The sequence below is a fragment of the Thermobia domestica genome, chromosome 12 (genome assembly GCF_964235325.1).
Source record: "Thermobia domestica chromosome 12, izTheDome1.hap1.1, whole genome shotgun sequence".
Taxonomy (NCBI): Eukaryota; Metazoa; Arthropoda; class Insecta; order Zygentoma; family Lepismatidae; genus Thermobia; species Thermobia domestica.
Genome location: NC_137465.1, coordinates 183,522,256 through 183,543,101, shown reverse-complemented (window position 1 = coordinate 183,543,101; position 20,846 = coordinate 183,522,256). Strand labels below are relative to the sequence as shown.

The 20,846-nt window shown below is 35.6% G+C and overlaps 1 protein-coding gene across 1 annotated transcript; it reads right to left on the bottom strand.

Moving 5' to 3' along the window:
• Window positions 1–231: 231 nt before the first annotated feature.
• On the bottom strand, window positions 232–20,149 carry LOC145666883 (uncharacterized). The gene is made up of 3 exons (XM_081734467.1): window positions 19,532–20,149; window positions 10,343–10,675; window positions 232–454 (listed from the first exon to the last, which is right to left on the bottom strand). The coding sequence occupies exons 1-2, from the start codon at window positions 20,028–20,030 to the stop codon at window positions 10,395–10,397; spliced, it is 780 nt and encodes a 259-aa protein (XP_081590593.1). The 5' UTR covers window positions 20,031–20,149; the 3' UTR covers window positions 232–454; window positions 10,343–10,394.
• Window positions 20,150–20,846: the final 697 nt, after the last annotated feature.

Below are 20,846 nucleotides of genomic sequence, written 5' to 3'. Positions count from 1 at the left end.
TTTACTCCTGTAATAATACCTTTCTGTACAGAACGTTTGGAGTGTAAAGTACAATAAACAATGTTTTGCTCCAATCCTGAACCAAACGTAAAATTGGAGCTGTCTACTTCTTGCACCGAAGTTATCAATTCTGAAAAAGGATGTCTTACAATCGGATAAATAATTTAATTTGAAAGAAACTGAAATAAAAATGTCAACATTACCAAGATGTAGGTTTAAAAACGGAAATGATTTTAAACAGTTAATTAACAATATTTATTAATTAGATATTTATACAAAAATAAATACGCACGGTAAAAATAATACGTGACTATGTACATTGAGAATAAATAGTCCTGTCGTCGTGGAACTATTTTTTTAAACAACGGTCAGAAAAAAAGTTAACTCCAGCCAGCGGAGAAGGAAGGAATTGATGCAGGTAACGTTGGGCTTCGAGACTGTCGTTCGTCGCGGTCTGAAATTAAAAGAAAAAAATAATAATTATAAGATAATAAAATAAAATACACAATTTATGGATGATGTAGCTACTATGGTGAAGTTTCTGGTCAAAGGTACCATATTACACACACCACATCACAAAATGTGTTGCAGAAGCTACTTAACACACACATCATTGGTCATACGAACCACTGGTCAAGCCACCATAGATGCCAGTGGTTGCTGCCATCACATCTTTCCGATAAATCGCTTCTACAAGCCACATTCACATACAAGTGACATTCGCCACATGTCATAGCAACCATATCAGGCAGAAAGGTGAAAGTTTGTCATACAAGGCACTGATCAGAGTAGAAACTGGTCACTGGCGCCACTGTACATAGATGCCAATGGACACTGGAGTCACACATGTGCAACAGTGTCATATTATTTTTCATGCACACTGTAAATAGATTTCTTTTCAGTCTTTCCAATCGCTGGGAGGCTATCTATGATCAAAGTTTGGTTTAGACTAGTAAAAGGAAGTGCATTAGTTTCGCATTACCATTTCCTGTTCGCGTCACCTTGATGTAGAAAACAACCAACCAACCTGTGTTAGGTGGTCATTACTAGCTATCATTAGATTTGTCCTGTTTAGAACAGTGCGAAGCGAGAGGATCATCACTGAGAATTCGGGTGGACATTATGATATTACTGTTGTACATAAAAATAAATAAAATAATAAAAATAGCCTAGGTAGGTGATTATTCCTGTACGAAAAATAAATATGTTTGCACTTTGTCAATACTGAATATATGTGTGGCACATCATATATATGACGCAAGTGACCAATGGATTGTGTAACATATCTTGAATTTCCTGTGTTTATGTGACCGTTATTACGTGTAGACGCTATGACCAAACGTGAATGTGGTTAGTATGATTGATTTCTTTCTATATATACCTAGGTATACACACAATGTGTTCAATAAATTCCGGGGCTACCTCGAAATAAAATTCTTTACGGTGACAGTAAAAAATGTTACACAATAGTGTTCTAACTATATTCTGTCCCGCTCCCACGCCACATGCTCGCGAGTTCGGCAGAGGTTCTGGACTCTCCTCAAGAGGTGGTCCACTGAAAGCTGTTCAGCACCGCCGACACATTTGTGTTTCTTTGTCCCTTGTCAGTTTGATATAATGCATTGCTGTTTTGCAATCAATACGATAAAACTGCAACTAAAACATACATAATGATGGAGTACGCGCATGAACATGGTACTCTTATGCCTTTAGTCGAAACAGAGCACACAGGCCCAAATTAGATTTCTTGTGCGTTTTGCATTTGGACAAAAGAAGGGTAACTGTCGTTGAACACCGTCCATATTTGATTCATTTAGCACCAGAGGAGTTCATGCTCTTTCCAAAGTTCAAATATGCTCTCAATTGGGGGGAAGGGGCATTTTGAGGTTGATGCATCGATTCAAGCGAATGTGACGACGATGCTGAACAACATTCCGTGGATGACTTCTCTAGAGCGTTCCACAGGCTCTACAACCGGTCCCGCGAGTGTGTGGCACGGAAAGGGGTACTTCGAGGTAGTCTTGGTACTTAATGAACGCCCTATGCATATGGTTGCATGTCCCTTTGACGTCTATGTCCAGTGGTTTGTATGACTAGTGGTTTGTATGACTGTGTGTTCAGTAGCTTCTGTAACAGATTTTGGATTGTGGCGTCTGTAACCTAGACCTTATTATACAATTTATATTTAAAAACTGCGCACATAAATACTATATTCCAGTCCAGTCTCCAGTCTTTGCACATAAAAGTTTGTACTGAGCAGAGACGGGAGACACACTTTTAACATTGTTTTTATAGGATTTTCGTCTTTTTCGTGAATATTGTGACAATGTCTTAGCACAAAGGTACAATATTGGGCTCTTTCTGCTTTCTGTTCATTATAACATCATGAAAATATAAAACTAATTTTACTAGACGAATATATTGCAATCAATGACGATTTTAGGGGGTGGCCTGGTGGGATTTTCCCCGAAGCTGTAAAATTCCCATTCGAGGCAAATCTCTGAGCTTGTTCAAAAAAAAAAAAAAAAAAAAAAAAAAACTACCAGTATTTCCGCAGCATTACTTTTAACCCCTGTGTACTGAAATTCACCCCCAGAGAAAATCGTTTGAATTCATCAGTGAAAGAGCAGCAATAACTTGAAAATGGTAAAAGGTAATGAATGAAAACAGATGAGTAAAAGCACTCTTTAGACAAACAGTCCTTTAAGTCATCGTCAATAATGAATGAAATAAACACATTAATAACATTGTTGTAGCATATAAGGAGATATCAAATGTATACGTGTATTTTTAAAAATATGTTCTATACGATTAAATTACCTTGTTATACTTTTGAGTGGTTAATAAAAACATTCTTTAAGCAAATAACTAGATCTCAGCATAGGGTACAGTAAATTCCATTACAAAACGAATGCAAACATATTACTCTAAAACTGAAAGGAATATATAGCACATTGTGATATGAGGTAAATATTTAATACTTTTTCAACCAATTGCATTTGTGGATATAATACTTGCTGGAACAATCCTATATTTTAATACTACTTTTTCAAGGTTTCAGGATGTATTGACACAAAGTTCACTCTACATTAAGATTATTTAATAAATCAAATAATCTAAAACAATAAGAATATTAATAATTATCACCAAAAATCTTTAAAGAATATGGTCCTTAATTATGTCTAAGAAAATGAGAGGATAACAATATTTACATTTCTTATAAAACAGTCTTATTGTAGTTTAAATTTGTCACCAAAAAAAGTAGCTATAAATGTTTACGAGGTAACACATACCATACAATAGAAGATATTCTTTAAAAATATGGATTTTGCTTACATTAATGAGCAAATAACAAACTAAGCAGCTTCTTACTTTCAGTGCCGAAGGTTGGCAATTTAGTATAATCTAAGATAGGTTTCACGGCGGCGGAAAATTTACAATTAGGTCATATTAGGTTGAAAACTTGTCTAACAAATGGCGTATCACTTTAAGCCGCGCCTTATTGTTCTGAGTTCTGTATTTACAGTTTCAAATTTGCAACCCTCGAGATCTCTTAACTGGTTCTGGGCAGTATTGGGTAAGTTACTTCTAAAAATGTAACGCGTTACAAGTTACTTTACTTTGTCTTAAAATGTAACGCGTTACTTGCCCCCAAAAAGTAACTGTTACTTTACTTCGAAAGTAACGCGTTACTAACGCGTTACTTTTAGGTCCGAAACTTTAAACATGTGAAAAAAAATTGGCTTCAATTTTCCATACTACTATTACTACCATTATTATTATTATTATTATTATTATTATTATTATTATTATTATTATTATTATTATTATTATTATTATTATTATTAATTATAACAACACTGTATATAAAAAGAAAGATAGGCGGTTTGTATTTGAATACTAAAAAACTAGTTGATTGGCAACCTCGGTAGTCGTGAAGTCTAGAGTCAAGGTCATTGTTCACGAGCTTCTGAATTTGGGTTCAGGATCTGGGTTGAGTATTCGGGCTCGTGCCAAACACTGTTAGAAGTTATAGGGCACTGGCCAAATATCTTCAAAACTGCTCGGTCCGGGTTTAGAATTGTCAACGACTCGAGCTGCTCGGCTTACAGTTCATCACTATCGAAATGAAAATGAAATGAAATTTTTGAGTTTTACGTCCCACGGTTATGCCGGTTAGGCTAAAGGAGACGGTGAAGATGAGAGATGAATGAAATGGTGGAATGAAGAAAGTGGGAGGAAACGGGAGAACCCCGAGAAAACCCACGCACACGGTGTTTGTCCACCACAAAGTTTACTTGGCGGGAGCAGGGTTTGAACCCGAGACCCCTAGCACCAGAGGTGAACGCTCTACCACTGAGCCACCGCGGCCCCTCATTCACTATCGACCCGAACCGAGAAGTAAGCCGTGCCAACAGCTCACCCAGCCGACTCGGCTAGAGCCGTCGGCTCAGTTGAGCTGAACCGAGCAAATGGCTCATCCCGACCAAGCCAGCTCGAGCCGATGGTTCACCTCAAGTGAGCCGGCTCGAGCCATCTTCTCAGTTGAACCGAACCGAGCTGAGCTTGTTATAAAAAGTCTCTTATGGTCCCGTTATCAAGACAAGACGAGATGCGAGCAGTGTCCCCTCTCGTGAGCAACACTAAAAGTACTGCATGGCTTTCGTTTTCCAGTGTAATCAGGCAATGATTTCAAGACGACTTAAAACGAACGAGCCATTTGTCAAACTCGACTGGACTCGAAACTCGACGAGAAAAACTGAATCGGCTCGGAACTAGACTCGAGGATATTACCCTTGACTTGACTCGAAACTCGACTTGAATTCGAGTCGAGTCGAGTTTTAGCTTGACTCGTGTTCATCCCTATGCGTTAGAAAAAATGGTTTAGTTATTCTGCTAAACTAATTATACAATAATAACAATGTTGTTATGTAAAATTAAAAATAAAGAATATAGAGAAACATTCACTACTCTATAATCAACGGGACTCTAGGATAAGCAAACTGATCTGAAAGAACTCCAATATTACATACCATCAGCAAACTGTTTTCTACTAATAAAGTAGGCCTGCTCATCAAAACACAGTTTATTCATATTAACCCCTTACTGTAAATCGTTAATTATGACACCCTAGTTGCTGATAAATATTTTCCGCCGGAGCACTTCAGACACTTTACTTTTAAATTCTGTCCACCATCATCCTTAAGAAAAATGTATTCTTTCAAATTTTCGAAGGGTAAAATATTTTCGTTCTCCATCTTTATGAAAACAACTCCAATCAAAGTAAAATAGTCTACTGGTATCATTGCACTCCTAATTCACTCACTGAATGTATTAATTTGAAGCTGTCGAAATCCACGCCAAATCTTCCATGTGCTTGCAATAGTACACATGATTTCCCTAAGGCTGTCCTCATCTTCAAAAAACAGCAAGTGACACTACGAACTTTTATGTTACTCTGTGCATCTGTGACTGTCGGTCCTGACATACGTACCGTAGTTCATGCTTGATTGTTACATTCTGAGAAATTCACTTACAGGAAATAAACATTTGTTTCCAAAAAAAATACATATATTGTAGTTACTCATCTGAAATGTAACGCGAAAAAAGTAACGCAAACGAGGTACGTTACTTAAAAATTTGTAACGCGTTACCGTTACAGTTACTTTGGAAAAAATGTAACGCGTTACTAAGAAACGTTACTTAAAAAGTAACGCGTTACAAGTAACGCGTTACTTGCGTTACGTTACTTCCCAACACTGGTTCTGGGCTAGAGATCTATAACTGAACTCTAACCCAATGAGGTTAGGGAGCCCGAGCCTTTACGAGCTGGTGACTCATTGAAAATGAAGAGCGTGAGACTGAACGATCAGAACGAATTCAGGATAACGAACCCAGAGCACTGGCGCAAATTCCGGGGCAATGGCAGGGACGTGTTCCCCCAATATTGGAACTGGGGGACTGTCTCTCCTATTAATCTAATTTGAAATGTCTTTTTTGCAGAGAAATGTGATGATTTATGTCCGACTGCCATTTCATCTACATCGCCTGATATATAATATACAAACAAGTTCACCTCAAACGTCAGATTCATCTAGCAAATATGAGTCACATCCAGGAGTAAAAGTGGATCTGAAAAGGTAGGAAGACGTATGACGTCACACCGTTCCCCCTGCCTATGATTACCCATTGTAATTTTTTCTGAAAGTGCGGGGACACCACAGATAATTTCTGGAATTGGGGGGATGGCGTCCCCTCACGTTCCCCTTCACTTTTACCTCTGGTCACATCTCCCCCTCCAACAGAATAAGCCTCAAATCTACCCGCCTCCGAACGTTCAAGACAACTCTGCTTCCCCAATTCTCCACACCATTGTTTTTCAATTTCATGTATCGTTAAAAAAATATTAAAACAGGAACTGTTTTACCTGTCCCACCCAATATTGAAGATAGATTTGCGCCGATGACCCAAAGTCTAGTGGGTTACAAACAAGTGACAAAGTAAACCTAATTGAGAACATAAGCCTTAGCTTCAGTGAGCTCTAGTAAGCTCGAATGAAATCCAACTACAAAATAGCCACCTTTGAGCATCAAAAATTAACTCAAAGTTTTACGTCACACGATTATATCGGCTAGGCTAAAGGAGACGGCGATGATGAGAAATTAAGTAAATGGTGGAATGAAGAAAGTGAGAGGAAACGGGAGAACCCCGAGAAAACCCATGCACACGGTGTTTGTCCACCACAAAGTTCACTTGGCTCGAACTGAGATCGAACCAAGGACCCCATGCACCAGAGGTGAGCACTCTACCAGTGACCTCCGTGTCCCTCTTTGAGCATCAATTACTTTTTTTTTCTGGTACGTTCTTCTACACTTCTAGTGTATTTTCGTCAATCCAGAAACACAAGATATGTTGCAAATCGATAGTCAGGGATGTTGTTAACAAAACCGAAAATATTACTTAAAAAGTGTAAAAATTAGTGCTCTGGACGATTTATCTCAAAATGAAACCAAAGCTAATTTTCACTTTTCGGTCTAGTGGAATATTGACACAGGAGCAAATCCCGTGGGGATAAGGAGAACACATCCCCCTTAATCTTGGAACTGGGGGGACTGTTCCCCCAATAATCAGATTTGAAATGTGTTTTTTGGGGAGAAATATGATGATTTGTTTCCAATTGCCAAAAAGGAAAGTGAGATGAAATTGATGTCCCCCCAGAATAAGCCTTAAATCTGCCCGCCTCCCAGTGTTGAAGACAACCCTGTTCCTCTGATCCTCCACAGCATTATTTTTCGACTTCATAAATATTTTGAACATCGCTTTAAAAAATATGGGAACGGTCTTACCCGTCCCCCAATGTTGAAGACAGATTTTCGCCGCTGAATATTGAGCTAGGATCCTTTTCTTTAATTAAACTTTTCAAATAAGTAAATGTTAGTTAAAAATACTGAGTCATCTATGACTTTTAAAAAAAACAGCTCAAATTCTAGCAAGATTTTTTGTAGGATTTTGAAAATGCTAATGTTTTTTTGAGTGTATCTACAGGCACGGCTATACCAAGTAGGAGACAGCGTAGAGTTGTCAGTAAGTAGCATCATTCGAGATTTTGTCACGGGGAGGAGGGTAAAATTGTTGACAGACATAAGAACTTCACTTTTGTATCAGTATATTAATATACAATTTATTTAAAAGTGTTTGTTTCTCGAACTCAGATGGGGTACAATTACCCCCATGTGCTCCCTAAACTCTAGTGTCACTTCAGATTTTGCCAGGAGGAGCAACACTGTCCGCCTGCACAACAGTTTTCCTTTTTTTCTTTTTTTGACAGCGTATTAGTATGCAATTTACTGAAAAACATAGGTCTTCTTAAAATAAGAAGGAGCAATTGATCGGTCTGCCCTCAACAAATTACGCCCCTGTTTCCAAATGACACCTCTTGTTGCCACAAATTCGGATATGGTTGCTTTATTATTATTATTATTATTATTATTATTATTATTATTATTATTATTATTATTATTATTATTACTATCAGTAGTAGGTCTAATAGTAGTAGTAGAAGTAGCCAGCAGCAGCAGTAGTATCAGTTTTGAAAGCAAGTTATTTAAAATATATAAATAAAGTAAGGTATATGCTTCCGATTTATTTTCATTCATTCACGTTTCCTTTCCTTGCTTATCCTTGATGCTTTATGTTTGAGGACATCTAAACAGGAATTGCTATCCGTTCTTCATTATAATGTGCCATTGAGAATATGTTCACGCGTCATTTTCTATATACTGCATTTTCGACAAAATTTGTCTCTTAGTACCTTCAACAGTGGTGTTTTATATGCGATATTCCATTAATCGGTGAAAGTTCACTTACAAGTGCGTAAGCAAAATCACTCTAAATACTGTGTTACCAGAGCCATGTCTGAACCAAACCATCTGAAACACTATTATCCTCTTCTTCCAGGAGAATTTGTTTTCTTATTCACCTAATTCAGGCGAGTAAAATCATACTTAGGACAACGAAGGCGCTTGGGTGGGGCTCTAATTTTACTTAAAATACAGTTATTTGTCTAACGTACTTTTTGTTTTTATGCTTCTTCAGCGTATGTTTTAACACCTATCTTCTTTATATCACAGTGTCACGCTTTATCTCACTTTTCCTCACTAGTATCATTTATTCACTACAGTTATCATATTTCACACTTTCTTTGAGCATAGATTCACACTTTGCAAACTTGAAAATGAACAACGATTTTCAAACAGAAATAGGTAAATTATGTTTGATCCTTAGCACCGCACAGTACTTTGCTTACGAAGTATTAAGCTTGCTTGGTGTACGGTGTTCATTTTTTGTTCTTATTTTTTCACTATTACTTACCTTACAGGCTTGCCACTTGCATAAGCTATAAACCTAACCAATCCTATTCCATTTTGATACAACTCATTTCACTTGAAATTTTTCAAAATATTGGTGAACCTATTCTTTCTCGTTACAGGCCATAATGTATATAGCTAATTATAAAAATTACCACCTTAAAGTTATAAACGTAGATTTCTTTGGAACTCACTGGAAATACGTAATGCCGGAAGTACTGACAAAAAAGTACACCATACTTGACCAATTCATTACTTTCATGGCAACAGAGACGGCTCTCGAGGGAAAGCACTATCGCTACAAGCTAAAGGAAGAAAACTTATTAATTATGTTATACAGCTTTTTCAAGCTGCCTGAAGACTTCCTCCTGTAGTTTGCAGCGAACAAGGAGAGGAGCTGTCTTTACAACAAAATCTTAAAGCCATACGTCACAGATTCGTCGCCCCTATTCTGCCCACTCCACTCAATAGGATCGCAATGTTTCGAGCCAACAATCATGGCGGAAACGAAAGTAGCCAATCAGACGATGGCGGAAGAGGGAGTAGCCAACCAGATGCTCGGTTGTTTTTGACTTCATTCATTTATTAATAGGATGAAGATACATGGGCAGATCCTCTATTTTATAAGATCCTTTTTAGCGACAACATTTTAATTTTTACTTTGGGACTTCCATCAGAGCTCCCACTGCAAGCTATATTCTTCACATCTTTTAACAGCAAATTTCTAATATTATGTAATTTTCAATTTAGATAGCAATACAGCTATATTATTCTTAAACTTATGGTGCTTTCCTATTTTAGGTGATCATGGATTTGTAAAATTTACATAAAAAATATTTAACGTTACCTCAAAAGAGGAATGTATAAGTAACCAAAATATACGTAATACACAGAAATCTTACGTCTGATATTCCTAATAATGGGAAGGAACATAATCAAATTAAACTTATATGCTTCTCACTACGTAATACGTAGTTCATGAGGCAGCCATCATGAATTGAATTTTTATGTCAATGTAGTGTGTTAAGCCATGATTTCGAAACGATGAAGCTCTCCGATATGTACAGCATCTAATACCATAAGCAACACAGCATGTTTCCACTGTTCTTGGTTACGTTCATACCCACAGTTGCTGACGCGCCTGCTTCCTACGAATACACTACCGCGCAGCCACACTCGTTTTGCCTTACCCTTACACAGATTACATACAATTTGTGCTATTTAGCGGCCAGCTAGCATAGGTGGGTTTATGTTCTTTGCATTGTCGTTTTATGACATACACATGTCCGCATGCTGTATTTATACCCACAACCATTAAGTCCTCCTAAAGTGAATCTGCACCCAAGAATTCAACTCCTTCCACAAGAAATAATCCTTAAGGTAGTAGAAGTGCATTACCTGATTACAGAATTACGTTTTCATGTATGGTCACCTAAAATAGGAAGGGACAAAATTATATTAAAGTTATTACTTACACGAAAGACGTGTCATCTGTCGCTAAGTGAAGAAGGTGAGGTCTTGCGAGGATCATGATCGGTACGCGCTGTAAGCCATGTCGTGGGCGGCTTCTTGGTTAACTCTTTCCTCAGCATCCGAGGACCGTCCGTAATGACCGCCGTAGTCGTGGCCATGGTGGCTGTGACTCAATTTCTTGAGGAAGTAGATGACAGAAAGGACAATGGAGAGCTTGCTGATAAGAATAGCCTTGAAAGCGATAAAGGCTAAACCAACAAGGGCGATCTTTGCCAGGGTGGCAAACTTCATCTTCAGTGCCAACAACAGAGGAAGTATGTGTTTGCCTTCCTTGCCTACAAATTAAAAAAAAATATATATTTTACAATTTCTACCAACAGATAGGAGAGCTGGCACTTAAATTATTTTACATCACAGACGTTAAAGACAAAGTAGAAAGACTAATAAGTATTACACTATTCAAAAGCAATTAATGTTAGCCTGGAGAAATTTATAAAATCTTATTTCAGTATATAAGCAAGTAATTACTAAACACTAGTGTAAGAAATATACTCATATGTTTTTGCTAGGAAAGATATATAGTTACTAAAATATAAACGTGTATGGCTGCACCCTACCTTGTTCTTGAGTACCAAATTCAAAAATTTATGGTCATTACTATTAGCAGAGATTAGGTCTATTCAGCTAAAGATGAATATAGAGGAAGCGTAATTCTAAAGCCTGACCATATGTATGGACAGTGGCGTATTTACGGTTTTGTTTCGGGGGGGGGGGGCTTTGCATAACTTTATTCCTGGAAATATGAAAATTCTGCAAGATATTTCATTTACTTTAAAATAGTAAATAAATTTAGGGGGGCTTAAACCCGGAAGCTCCCTTAAATACGCCACTGTGTATGGAATACCACTTTGTTTTGCAAAATAAGTATTCCTGTGAAATAATTAGTTCATTTATATGCTTACGAGGAATTTAATGTAACAAAAGAAACACTGACCAAAAGCTTTAACACACAGTATTTTAAACTATAATGTGTCACAGTTTCGGATATCTAACATACCCTTCATCAGATATAATATTTATATATAGTGTCTAATGAAGGATATGTTAGATATCCAAAACTGTGACATATTATAGTTTAAATTTTAAACTTTGGTCAATGTTTCTTTTACAATATCCAATCCAAAACCAGGATAATATTGTTATGGAATTTAATGTGTCTAATATCGTCGCTGCGCCTCGAAGAACCGCTATGTGACATTTTTATCGAAAATGAGTTATGCCATGCAAATAAATCTCAAAGCTGCCAGGGAGTGTCCCTTATAATGTGATAAGTGAATATTCAATTGTTTCGCCACAACAATAAAAAAATAATACATAGGCTTCAAGTTCTAAACACGTATGTATTGATTCTCTGTGTAGGCGCAAAAGATAAACCGACATGTGCTACGTAAGCAAAAAACAAAAAAGTAGTATAATATTGTTGAAGCAAGCTACAACAATGTCCAGTGCATAACATACGCAGAACTAATTTTATTATATTTTCAATTGTTTCCATGTATATTTTTCAAAATTTTAAGAGCGGAATGTTTTTTTGGTTCTCCTGATAATTTGTGGTTTTAACACATAGTTGTTCTTCGAGGCGCAACGACGATATAGTAAACTGAAGTTTTACAAATTGTCAGAAAGCAAATAATTAACGACAGTGAAATACTATAAAAAGCTGTGATTATGGAGTGGTAAGGGAATATGGAATAGTAGTTCCTTATTAAATTAAAGATCTTAATGTGTCCTATTTCCACTAAACTAGTTTCCACCCCAATTGAAATTATAATTATTGACAAAAATCACAGACATGTTTTTCTCGTAAGCAAAGCACTCTTCGTGAGCTCACATTTGACACTAAAAACACTGCACTCACTTTTCACCCGAAGATATTTATAAAATTTATTGCAACAAATTCTAGTCTGGCATATACTGTTTTGAATTCTACTGGAACCATGGAGTTCTACAACCAGTGAAGTTATGGAATACCAGCGAAGTGAAGTATGAAGTATTCCATAACACACTCTCACGAAGCCAATTCTAAATTATTTCTTAAAAAGCAAAGGAACGCTCTTATGTAATTTGCTTTAAAATATATTTATTTTTGTTATTAAAAATCTCTCACAGCACAAGAGAGATTCTAAAAAGAGGAAGTTCTAGAATATTAAGAAAATATCCCGAAATATCTATACCTTGTACATTTATACCCTGTAGCACGTATGTTATGTTGTTTAACATTATTATTATTATTAATAATAATAATAATAATAATAATAATAATAATATAATTTTTACAAAGCTTAGATTTTACTTATTTCAAACATGTTTTAATCGTGTTTTCAAACAAGTTTTATTTTCTTTTAAGTGAAACCTACATATTTACATGTATATTTCGAAACATACTTATCCTGGCTGTTTTATGACGTAAATAATGTTGCTTTAAAAATGCAAGCGCAGTAGATTAATTGTAAAAATATTTTTTAAGAACATACAGAAAGTAAAAATGAATTCCTATCTGCGCTACCGAGATACTTTTCTCAGAAACTATGAATTTTCAGTTTTATTGCAGGAGGTGGGGGCACCAAAGGTCATTGTGAGGTTTTCACTATCAGAGTTGATGACTGCGGATTATGATTTATATTCCTGGCCTTTCGGGGTCTATCGCCATGTTAGCCCGTGATGTGTGAGGGGTGACGTCCCTCAGCGATCACACTATCCGAGTAAAGAGAAGGAAGAAAGGATTGGAGAAAGAAGGAAGCGGCCTAGGACATGGCATGACATGTTAGGTACCACCCCGGCATTTGCCTGGTGTGAATGAGAGAAACCCAGGTAAACCTCATTTAGAATAGATAACCTGAGAAAACTTTTACACTTTCTCGACCGAGTGTTCCCACCGTTAATCGAACCCGGGACATCTCGCACCAGAGACAAGAGTGTTAGGGACTACCTTAAGTATGGCCACGGGACGTCTTTGGACATGTTCAGTTTTACAATTATTGTAGTTAGGCTTTGAGCAAATCGCATCCCGTAGGTCGAGAACAAATGTGAATAACATTTTTTTTTTGGTAGAAAATTTTGTATGTGAGAAAGGAAGATACAAGATGCAAGGGAGTTGCACTACGACAGTATTTTCTCAAAGAGTATCCTGCACAAAAGTGGCAAGTAATCACAGTTTAATTTATCTTAGCTGCGGGAGACTGAAGGCAGCCAAGTTCTCCGGAAGAAACATTGGTGGATAACACCTTCAATTGAAATGAAGCCAAAATTCTCGCAGTAACATAAAATGCATTGACAAAGTATAAAACGTAATAATACAAACATTATATCGGAAAATGTGATCTGCTATATCAAACTGCTAAAAAAAAAAAAAAAAAAAAAAAAAAATACAAACGTAAAGTAATACGACCTCCTTAATTTCCTGTTTGTCTACTTCAAAAGTTGTACAGAAAGGAAGTAGGAAGCCTCAAGCATCCTCTGAACTACTCAATAAATGAACTGTAACAAATTACGCGATTTAATTATTGTGTATTACGCATCCTTGAAAAACTGGATTTTATTTGTAGAATCTTGATAGCATCAGTATATCGTTATTTGATCAGGTACATAGCCTGGAGAAATGTATGTACCACTTGTTACGAATTGTAATAACCAAGTTTTGTTACATTTGTTTACTCTTGTTTACTCTTGTCTTTCAATCATATCCGTCCCAATTTGATCTAATTTCATACATTGTATCCTAAGTAATATAATGCCATACCTCGGACGAATAAGACTAATTTTTCAGTAAATATTCAGTTTTACTTAAAGATAAAGAAAGTAGTCACCCAATTCTGGAAAAACCTTCATTCTGTTCATAGATGAAACTAAAACTTCAAGATTTCTTCGTTATACATACATATATAGTGGCCCTACCTAGCGTAGTTGCTAATGCTCTCGCCTTTCTTACGAGGGGTTCCCGGTTTGATTCTTGGTGGGGACATTATGTCCTACCTAAAATAATGGTCATAGGTTCTTTCTTTCTTCACTCGGTAGTATGATCGCCGAGGGACATAATTCCTCATGAGTGATGGGCTTAAAAAGGCCATAGATACGGTATGCCTAGATATCCTAATCTCTTCGTTATAGAACCATAAGGGTAACTAGAGGGAGTAGGGGACTAGGTACATCCTAGAATAACATTAGACCACAGCTTAGGTTCTTTCAGCTCTTAGAAGTACGGGACCATGTCCTCGTAGCAAATATCTATCTAGTTTCGTCAATGTATAGGTCAATATGTGCCAAAAAAATAAAAATAATAATAATCAGAAGAATATATTTATCCGAAGTATAAGTATTATATGGAATAATAATATTTTTATACGACTAATAATCATTTTTCGACTATGAAAAAAACATCGCCCTTTGTTGATATTAACAAGCCTCTACTAACTCCAATTACTTAAAGCATAACTTGAAGTCAACGTTTAATAGGTTATGGATCCATCAATTATTTTTACGAAAATTTGAATAATTAGCAAACGTTCTGATAGGAGTAGAAAAAGTTTATTTTTGTCTTTAATTATTTCAATATGTAGAAATAAGTTTTCATGTAAATTTCTGTAACTTGACTAACATTGGTTTGTTAGAAAAACGGCATATAATTTTCATCATCTGGGAAAATCGTAGACTTTTAATAAGACGCATATAACTTAACTCTTAATCAAAGTAGAAAGACAATTTACACCTGGTTTGAATTGCTATTTACTAATCTTTCCTTCAGTGTAAGTTCTACCGAATGCTCCTAAAAATAGTGAAGTAACAGGGGGAGTTTTTGAAATTACCCGACAAAGTTGTTCGTTTACTTAATTTTATTCGGTTAAAACTTGGCAACAGCACTTAGGAAAAATTTACTCTTCTTTTTGCTATAATTCTTTTAAATGTTTGCTGGTTTGAAGCAAGAAGTAAATTAGAAGAGCAATTATTTTCTGAAGGTCAAATTATCAAATTAAGTTTTAAATCAGTTTGTAATACATTGTGTTTCAACTGTAGTATTATATGTATAAAATGGGTAAAAGTCACAAATTCAACAACCCATGTCGTACCAAAAGTGAAATGTGGAGTTGGAAGTGTGAAATTTGGTATTGAAATTCTTAATTGAAAAATAAGGGAATATGTATTCCAGGGTTTCCGAGAATTCCTCTCTTAAAATGGGCATGAGTGCAGTTTTTATAATATTCAAATTTCCGGTTTTGTATCTATTATAACTTGTTGTGCGGAATAGTTTAGCTGGTTTCAAAAAACTATAAGGACTTCCTTTTAAAAGATTTCTAACCTTGAAGGATTTAACTTTACATAGTTCTCTGTTATCTTGGTTATTTTAGAGTGATCGTTTTATTATTATTATTTCAGGACAATTCATTTCTTTCTGTCATCTTTCTTTACTTTTGGTACCTTTTCTAATGGTGTCTTGTGCTATATTGGGGGGACTAGCATTTTATTTCAGAACAACGTAAATTTTTGTGGTGTGGATTCAACTCCTCACTTCAGAACACATTAGTTTCCTTTTCAGTATCTTCAGTTACTTAGGAAACACGACTTTTCATTTGTTCATAAAATATTAACTTTTTTTTTTTTTTTTTTTTTGTAGAATCTTTGGTTATTTTGGGGTTTTAAAATTTTACCTCAGAGTCTTGGGTTACTACAAGAATATCAATACTTATGACTTATTACTTTATTTGGGGAATTGCATATTTTATATCGCGGTGCGAGCGGTTCCGGGTTCGGTTCCCGGTGCGGGCACTCGTTCGAAAAATAATATATAAAGCTTTTTGAGATCAGCCATCCTGAATGAGGTTTTCCTGGGTTTTCCTTATTCACAACAGGAAAATGAAGAGATGGTACCTAATTTATAGGTACCAGGCCGCATTCTTCCTTCCTTCCTTTTAGAAGGATAGTGTTCTTGCCGAGGAAAGACACACATACGGGACGAACTAAATGGCCGTAGATGCCGAAAACCCAGAAATCTAAATCCTAATCTTAATTTTAATTGTACTCCATATGTAATATCAAAATACTAACTAAAATACTAACTTCTTATTGTGTCTTGGAATATACTATAGTGAAGGATTTCTTTCTTAGAACACACTACTTCTATTAGGTATGTTGGATTATTCTTTGTGTTTGAGATTTTACTTCGGAATACTTATTGTGTCTTGGATTAGTTTACGGGTTTAACTTTTCACTTCAAAATACACTAAGGTCCCCTAAACTACATTTAGTAGCTAATATTTCTACATCAGAATACAACAACTCTTACTAAAAATTTGCTCATATTAAGTTTAATTTGTGAAGTATCTTCATGTGAATGTGCGCTTCGTGTGCAGCCAATGTTCTCATGCGTGGTTACATGTTTGCTAATACAGCGCAAAAGTTTTGAGTATTGTGGCATATAACTATGAAACAAGGAGATAGTTACTTTAGTTTGGCTAACACTACTCACAAGCAGAAGAAAATTACTTTTAAAAAATACATTCAAGTTTTTTTTTTTTTTTTTTTTTTTTTTTTTTTTTTTTTTTTTTGCTAATTTGGGAATTGCTAAAATGTCTGATACTAACATCTGACTCATGTATACACTGATGGAGCCACATTTGGTAGTACTCTGTATATTCCGTTCGGTTTGAAGCAGATTTACCAGAGAATATGTGTCTGCAAAGGGTATGCTTATCTTATTTTGGAGGTCTCAGTAATCCGCCCACAAGAGAGTACCGGCCTATCATAATGTATATTATTATTATTATTATTATTATTATTATTATTATTATTATTATTATTATTATTATTTAAAATTCAATGCTGTAATTGAAATAGCAGACAAAAAGCAGGTATAACCAACGATCGGGAAGGAGAGGAGCGTTAATTTTGCATTGTTTACAAAGGGACGCCAGGTAAACACAGTTGGGAACCGCTGCTCTAGATTATTAATTGCCCTTACACTATTTATGTGAATTGAGCATTCATTAAACATTTTGAGTTTTATCCTACGTACTTATAGTACTCAAGAAATCTCCCATGAATCGAACACAACCCTGAAATTATCACTAATGAAATTGAATGGTCTTTAGTGATAAGTATCATTACCTCTGACTAAACCCAAATCCTTATTAGCATCATTATTTTATAAGAATAATTACAAGGATTTAAAAAAAAAACAACCTCACAGTGCCCATTAAGCTTTTCATATTAAGGGAATATCAAATATTTGAACAGTGCTCTCAAGTTCTTAGGATTGAATAAACTCTAATGATGATTCGCGATTAGAACCATTACTACTAATTTTATTTGATTCCTTATCGACAAGCATAGTGTCGTTGATTCAGTGGTAATAACTCAAAAGATGTGTTCATGAAACTCTTATTATTCGAGAAATCTCAAATATTTTCGAACAGAAGTTTGAACTTATTATCATTAAGTCAATTATAATAGTGTTTGGTGATAAGTAACATTTTCATTGGTGTATTCGATTCCTTTTCAAGAAATTTTGTTAGCGTTGATACAATGGGAATAATTTCCATGAAACGTTTAACATTCGTAAACTCTCGAATAGTTTCAACACAATTTTGAAGTTATTATTCAATCAATTCTCATGGTGCTCGCTGATAATTAATATTATCTCTTGTTTTTTTTTATTCCCTATCAACAAACACTACTAGCATTGATTGAATGACAATACCTCCTATGAAACTTCTATCTTCCAGGAAATCTCAAACGTTTTGAACAAAAAATGAATTTATGTCATTGAATCAATTATTATGATATTTTATGATATATATTATTACTACTAATTTAGGCTATTCCTTATCAACGAGCTCCACTAGCAATGATAAAAATAACTTCAAAGTTGTGTTCGTAGAAATTTTAACATTCAGAAAATATCAAATCTTGTGAACACGACTCTGAAGATATCATTATCATTAAATCAATAATAATAGGATTTTCTATAAAGAAGCATAATCGTATTGTGGTTACCTTAGTTTATTTTTGAATAATTAATTAATTGAATCAACCTTGAGATACGGTGCCAATTTCCCATAGAAATAACTAATCAACAATAACTACAATGGGGAAGGAAGTAGAAGGAACAAAGCCAGGGCCTAACTCTAAAGATACTATCCCGGCATTTATCTGTTAGAACTGAGGAAAAAACATCTTCAGTCCTTCCAAAATTGTTAGTCACGCTACGCCACTGTATTTAAACTCAAATTTGGAAACAAGAGTCATTAAAAAAAAAAAAACTTTTCCTGTTGTGAATACTTAAGATATTAAATAAGATATTAAATAAAATAGGTATTAAATAAAATATTTGAATATTTGAATACAGACTCGTAGCTGGAAGTTGGCCAGGTAAGCTGAACCACCTATGATAACCTTCCATCCCTGAAGCTTTCAAACTTTCTGTGGAAACGTATACATAAATATTAGATTAACTTTAACCCTCTCAAAAATGGTTTCACTTTCTTCTCGTTTTAGTGTTTTGCCTACAGGTCTGCTTAGCATTGCTAATCTCTTTTGCTATTTATAAAGGAAGTTGCAGAGAGTTTCAATATGTAATTTTATAGTCATTACGTGTACAGTATTTTGAGTGTACCTAACATTCTGAGTTTACTATATAACTTTTTTAGTGTTTATGCATTAAGTGAAATGTTGTAGAAAACATAATAATTATAACTTTAGTAAATTGCGTTTTGTCATCTATACTTGTTTTTATCATTTTACGTCATGGTTTCATGTCTTTCGTTCTAGTCTATTTTTAGATAAATAAATAACCTAAATACAAATCACTGTGTTTGGGAATTTTGCTATACGTCCTCAGGCTTTGCAGGTTTAAGTTAATAAGAAAACATATATGAAACATAAATGGACTAAAATAGATTTTTATTTCAAAAAACACGCCATTTTTAATTATTTTTTCTTGGCTACCTAGAGTTGTCTTGTATCTTTAGTAGAGGAAAAGTTCAGTTAACTAAATATTTTGAACAATTAAAAAAATATTAACCACGCCCTATTAACAAGTCTGCTGCTACTAGAATTTTCCAAATGTTTTAAACAGAGCAATAATTTTAAGAAACAACGTAGCTGAGAAATATGTAATTGAGTTTGTAAATTTTACATACCTCTGCCCATAACAACATCTTCTGGCATGCTAAGATCAAAGTTCAACGAAAATCCATTGCTTTTCCCACGGGCAATGCTCAACGCTCCACCTGGGATGAAGCTACTCAGATCCACTTTGGCAGCGAAGAATTTCATAAGCTTTCCAACCCTGTCCATGATAAGAGTATCTAACTGATAATTCTTCTCCTCGGGATTGGTCGACAATTTCGAGTCAAGGTCGTTGATACTAAGCGCTCTACCAGTGCTTACATCACCGACATCGGACCTCTGCTCAACAGTAACAAGATCGCTTAGTCTTGAGGAGCGCTGATGAATCAAATTTTCCAAATCCATGAATAAACTTGCTTTCATGCATGATATCGTCTCCTCCGGATCGGTGCATGAGCTTAAGGTGTCTGCAGACCTCGCCTGTTCTGATCCTTTGATTTCATTAACTGTGGTAGTAGCTGCATTACAAAAGCAGAAAAGAGCCACAGAAATTCCCAAAACACACCACATTGTTGAAACAGTTCTTTTTCGCGGCCTACAACACTAAAGACACTCTCCACACGACAAGTAGATGTCAACCGGCCCCCGTGACGACTGTAGTTCAGAACATATGTACAAGGCCTTTTTATTTCTTCCCAACATTTATAACTCCCTTATATAACTTTAGAAGTGGGGGCTCGGGGAGAAAGAAGCAAGCTTGCAAGATGAACACACACACTCAGAGGGGAGGGGGGCAGAGAAAAGTTCGAGTTTCTATTTCTTATTAACAACATCAACAAGTACAACCTGAAGACCAGAGGTAGTTATTGAGTGTCCTACAACAACCTTAGCAAAAGAGGAGGTCGGGTAGGGTATCCGCTCGATATTTAGGTGGTTTAGTTTTCGCTACTGGACGTTCTGTACTCATACCAGCATCGGATATGGGAGGAGTCACTATAACCCATTCATTTGGAGACTCTTTTTTTTTCTAACCAACAAAAACAAAACGACATAAGCCAATGGGCACGTAGAAAGCAACACGCAACTTAAGCCCAGGGAAAAATGTATACGTATTCTCTCATTACAAGTTTCGTGACTCTAAGGGGAAATTATGTCCTAAAAAGCAGGAGACGGACGAGAATCCAGTAAAAATTGAGGTAAACTAAGGGAAATCTTCAATCTCGTTTTCCTCTTCTTCTTCTTCTTCTTTATCGTTTTTATTTTCTTTCGAACTTACTTACTTTACCGTCCTTGTTATGTGGGTCTTCTTCTCTTTTCCCCCACCAGCCTGACAGACAAAACTCTACGCAGTACTCGTGTGAAGGGAAATGTTACAGAAAAGTCCAG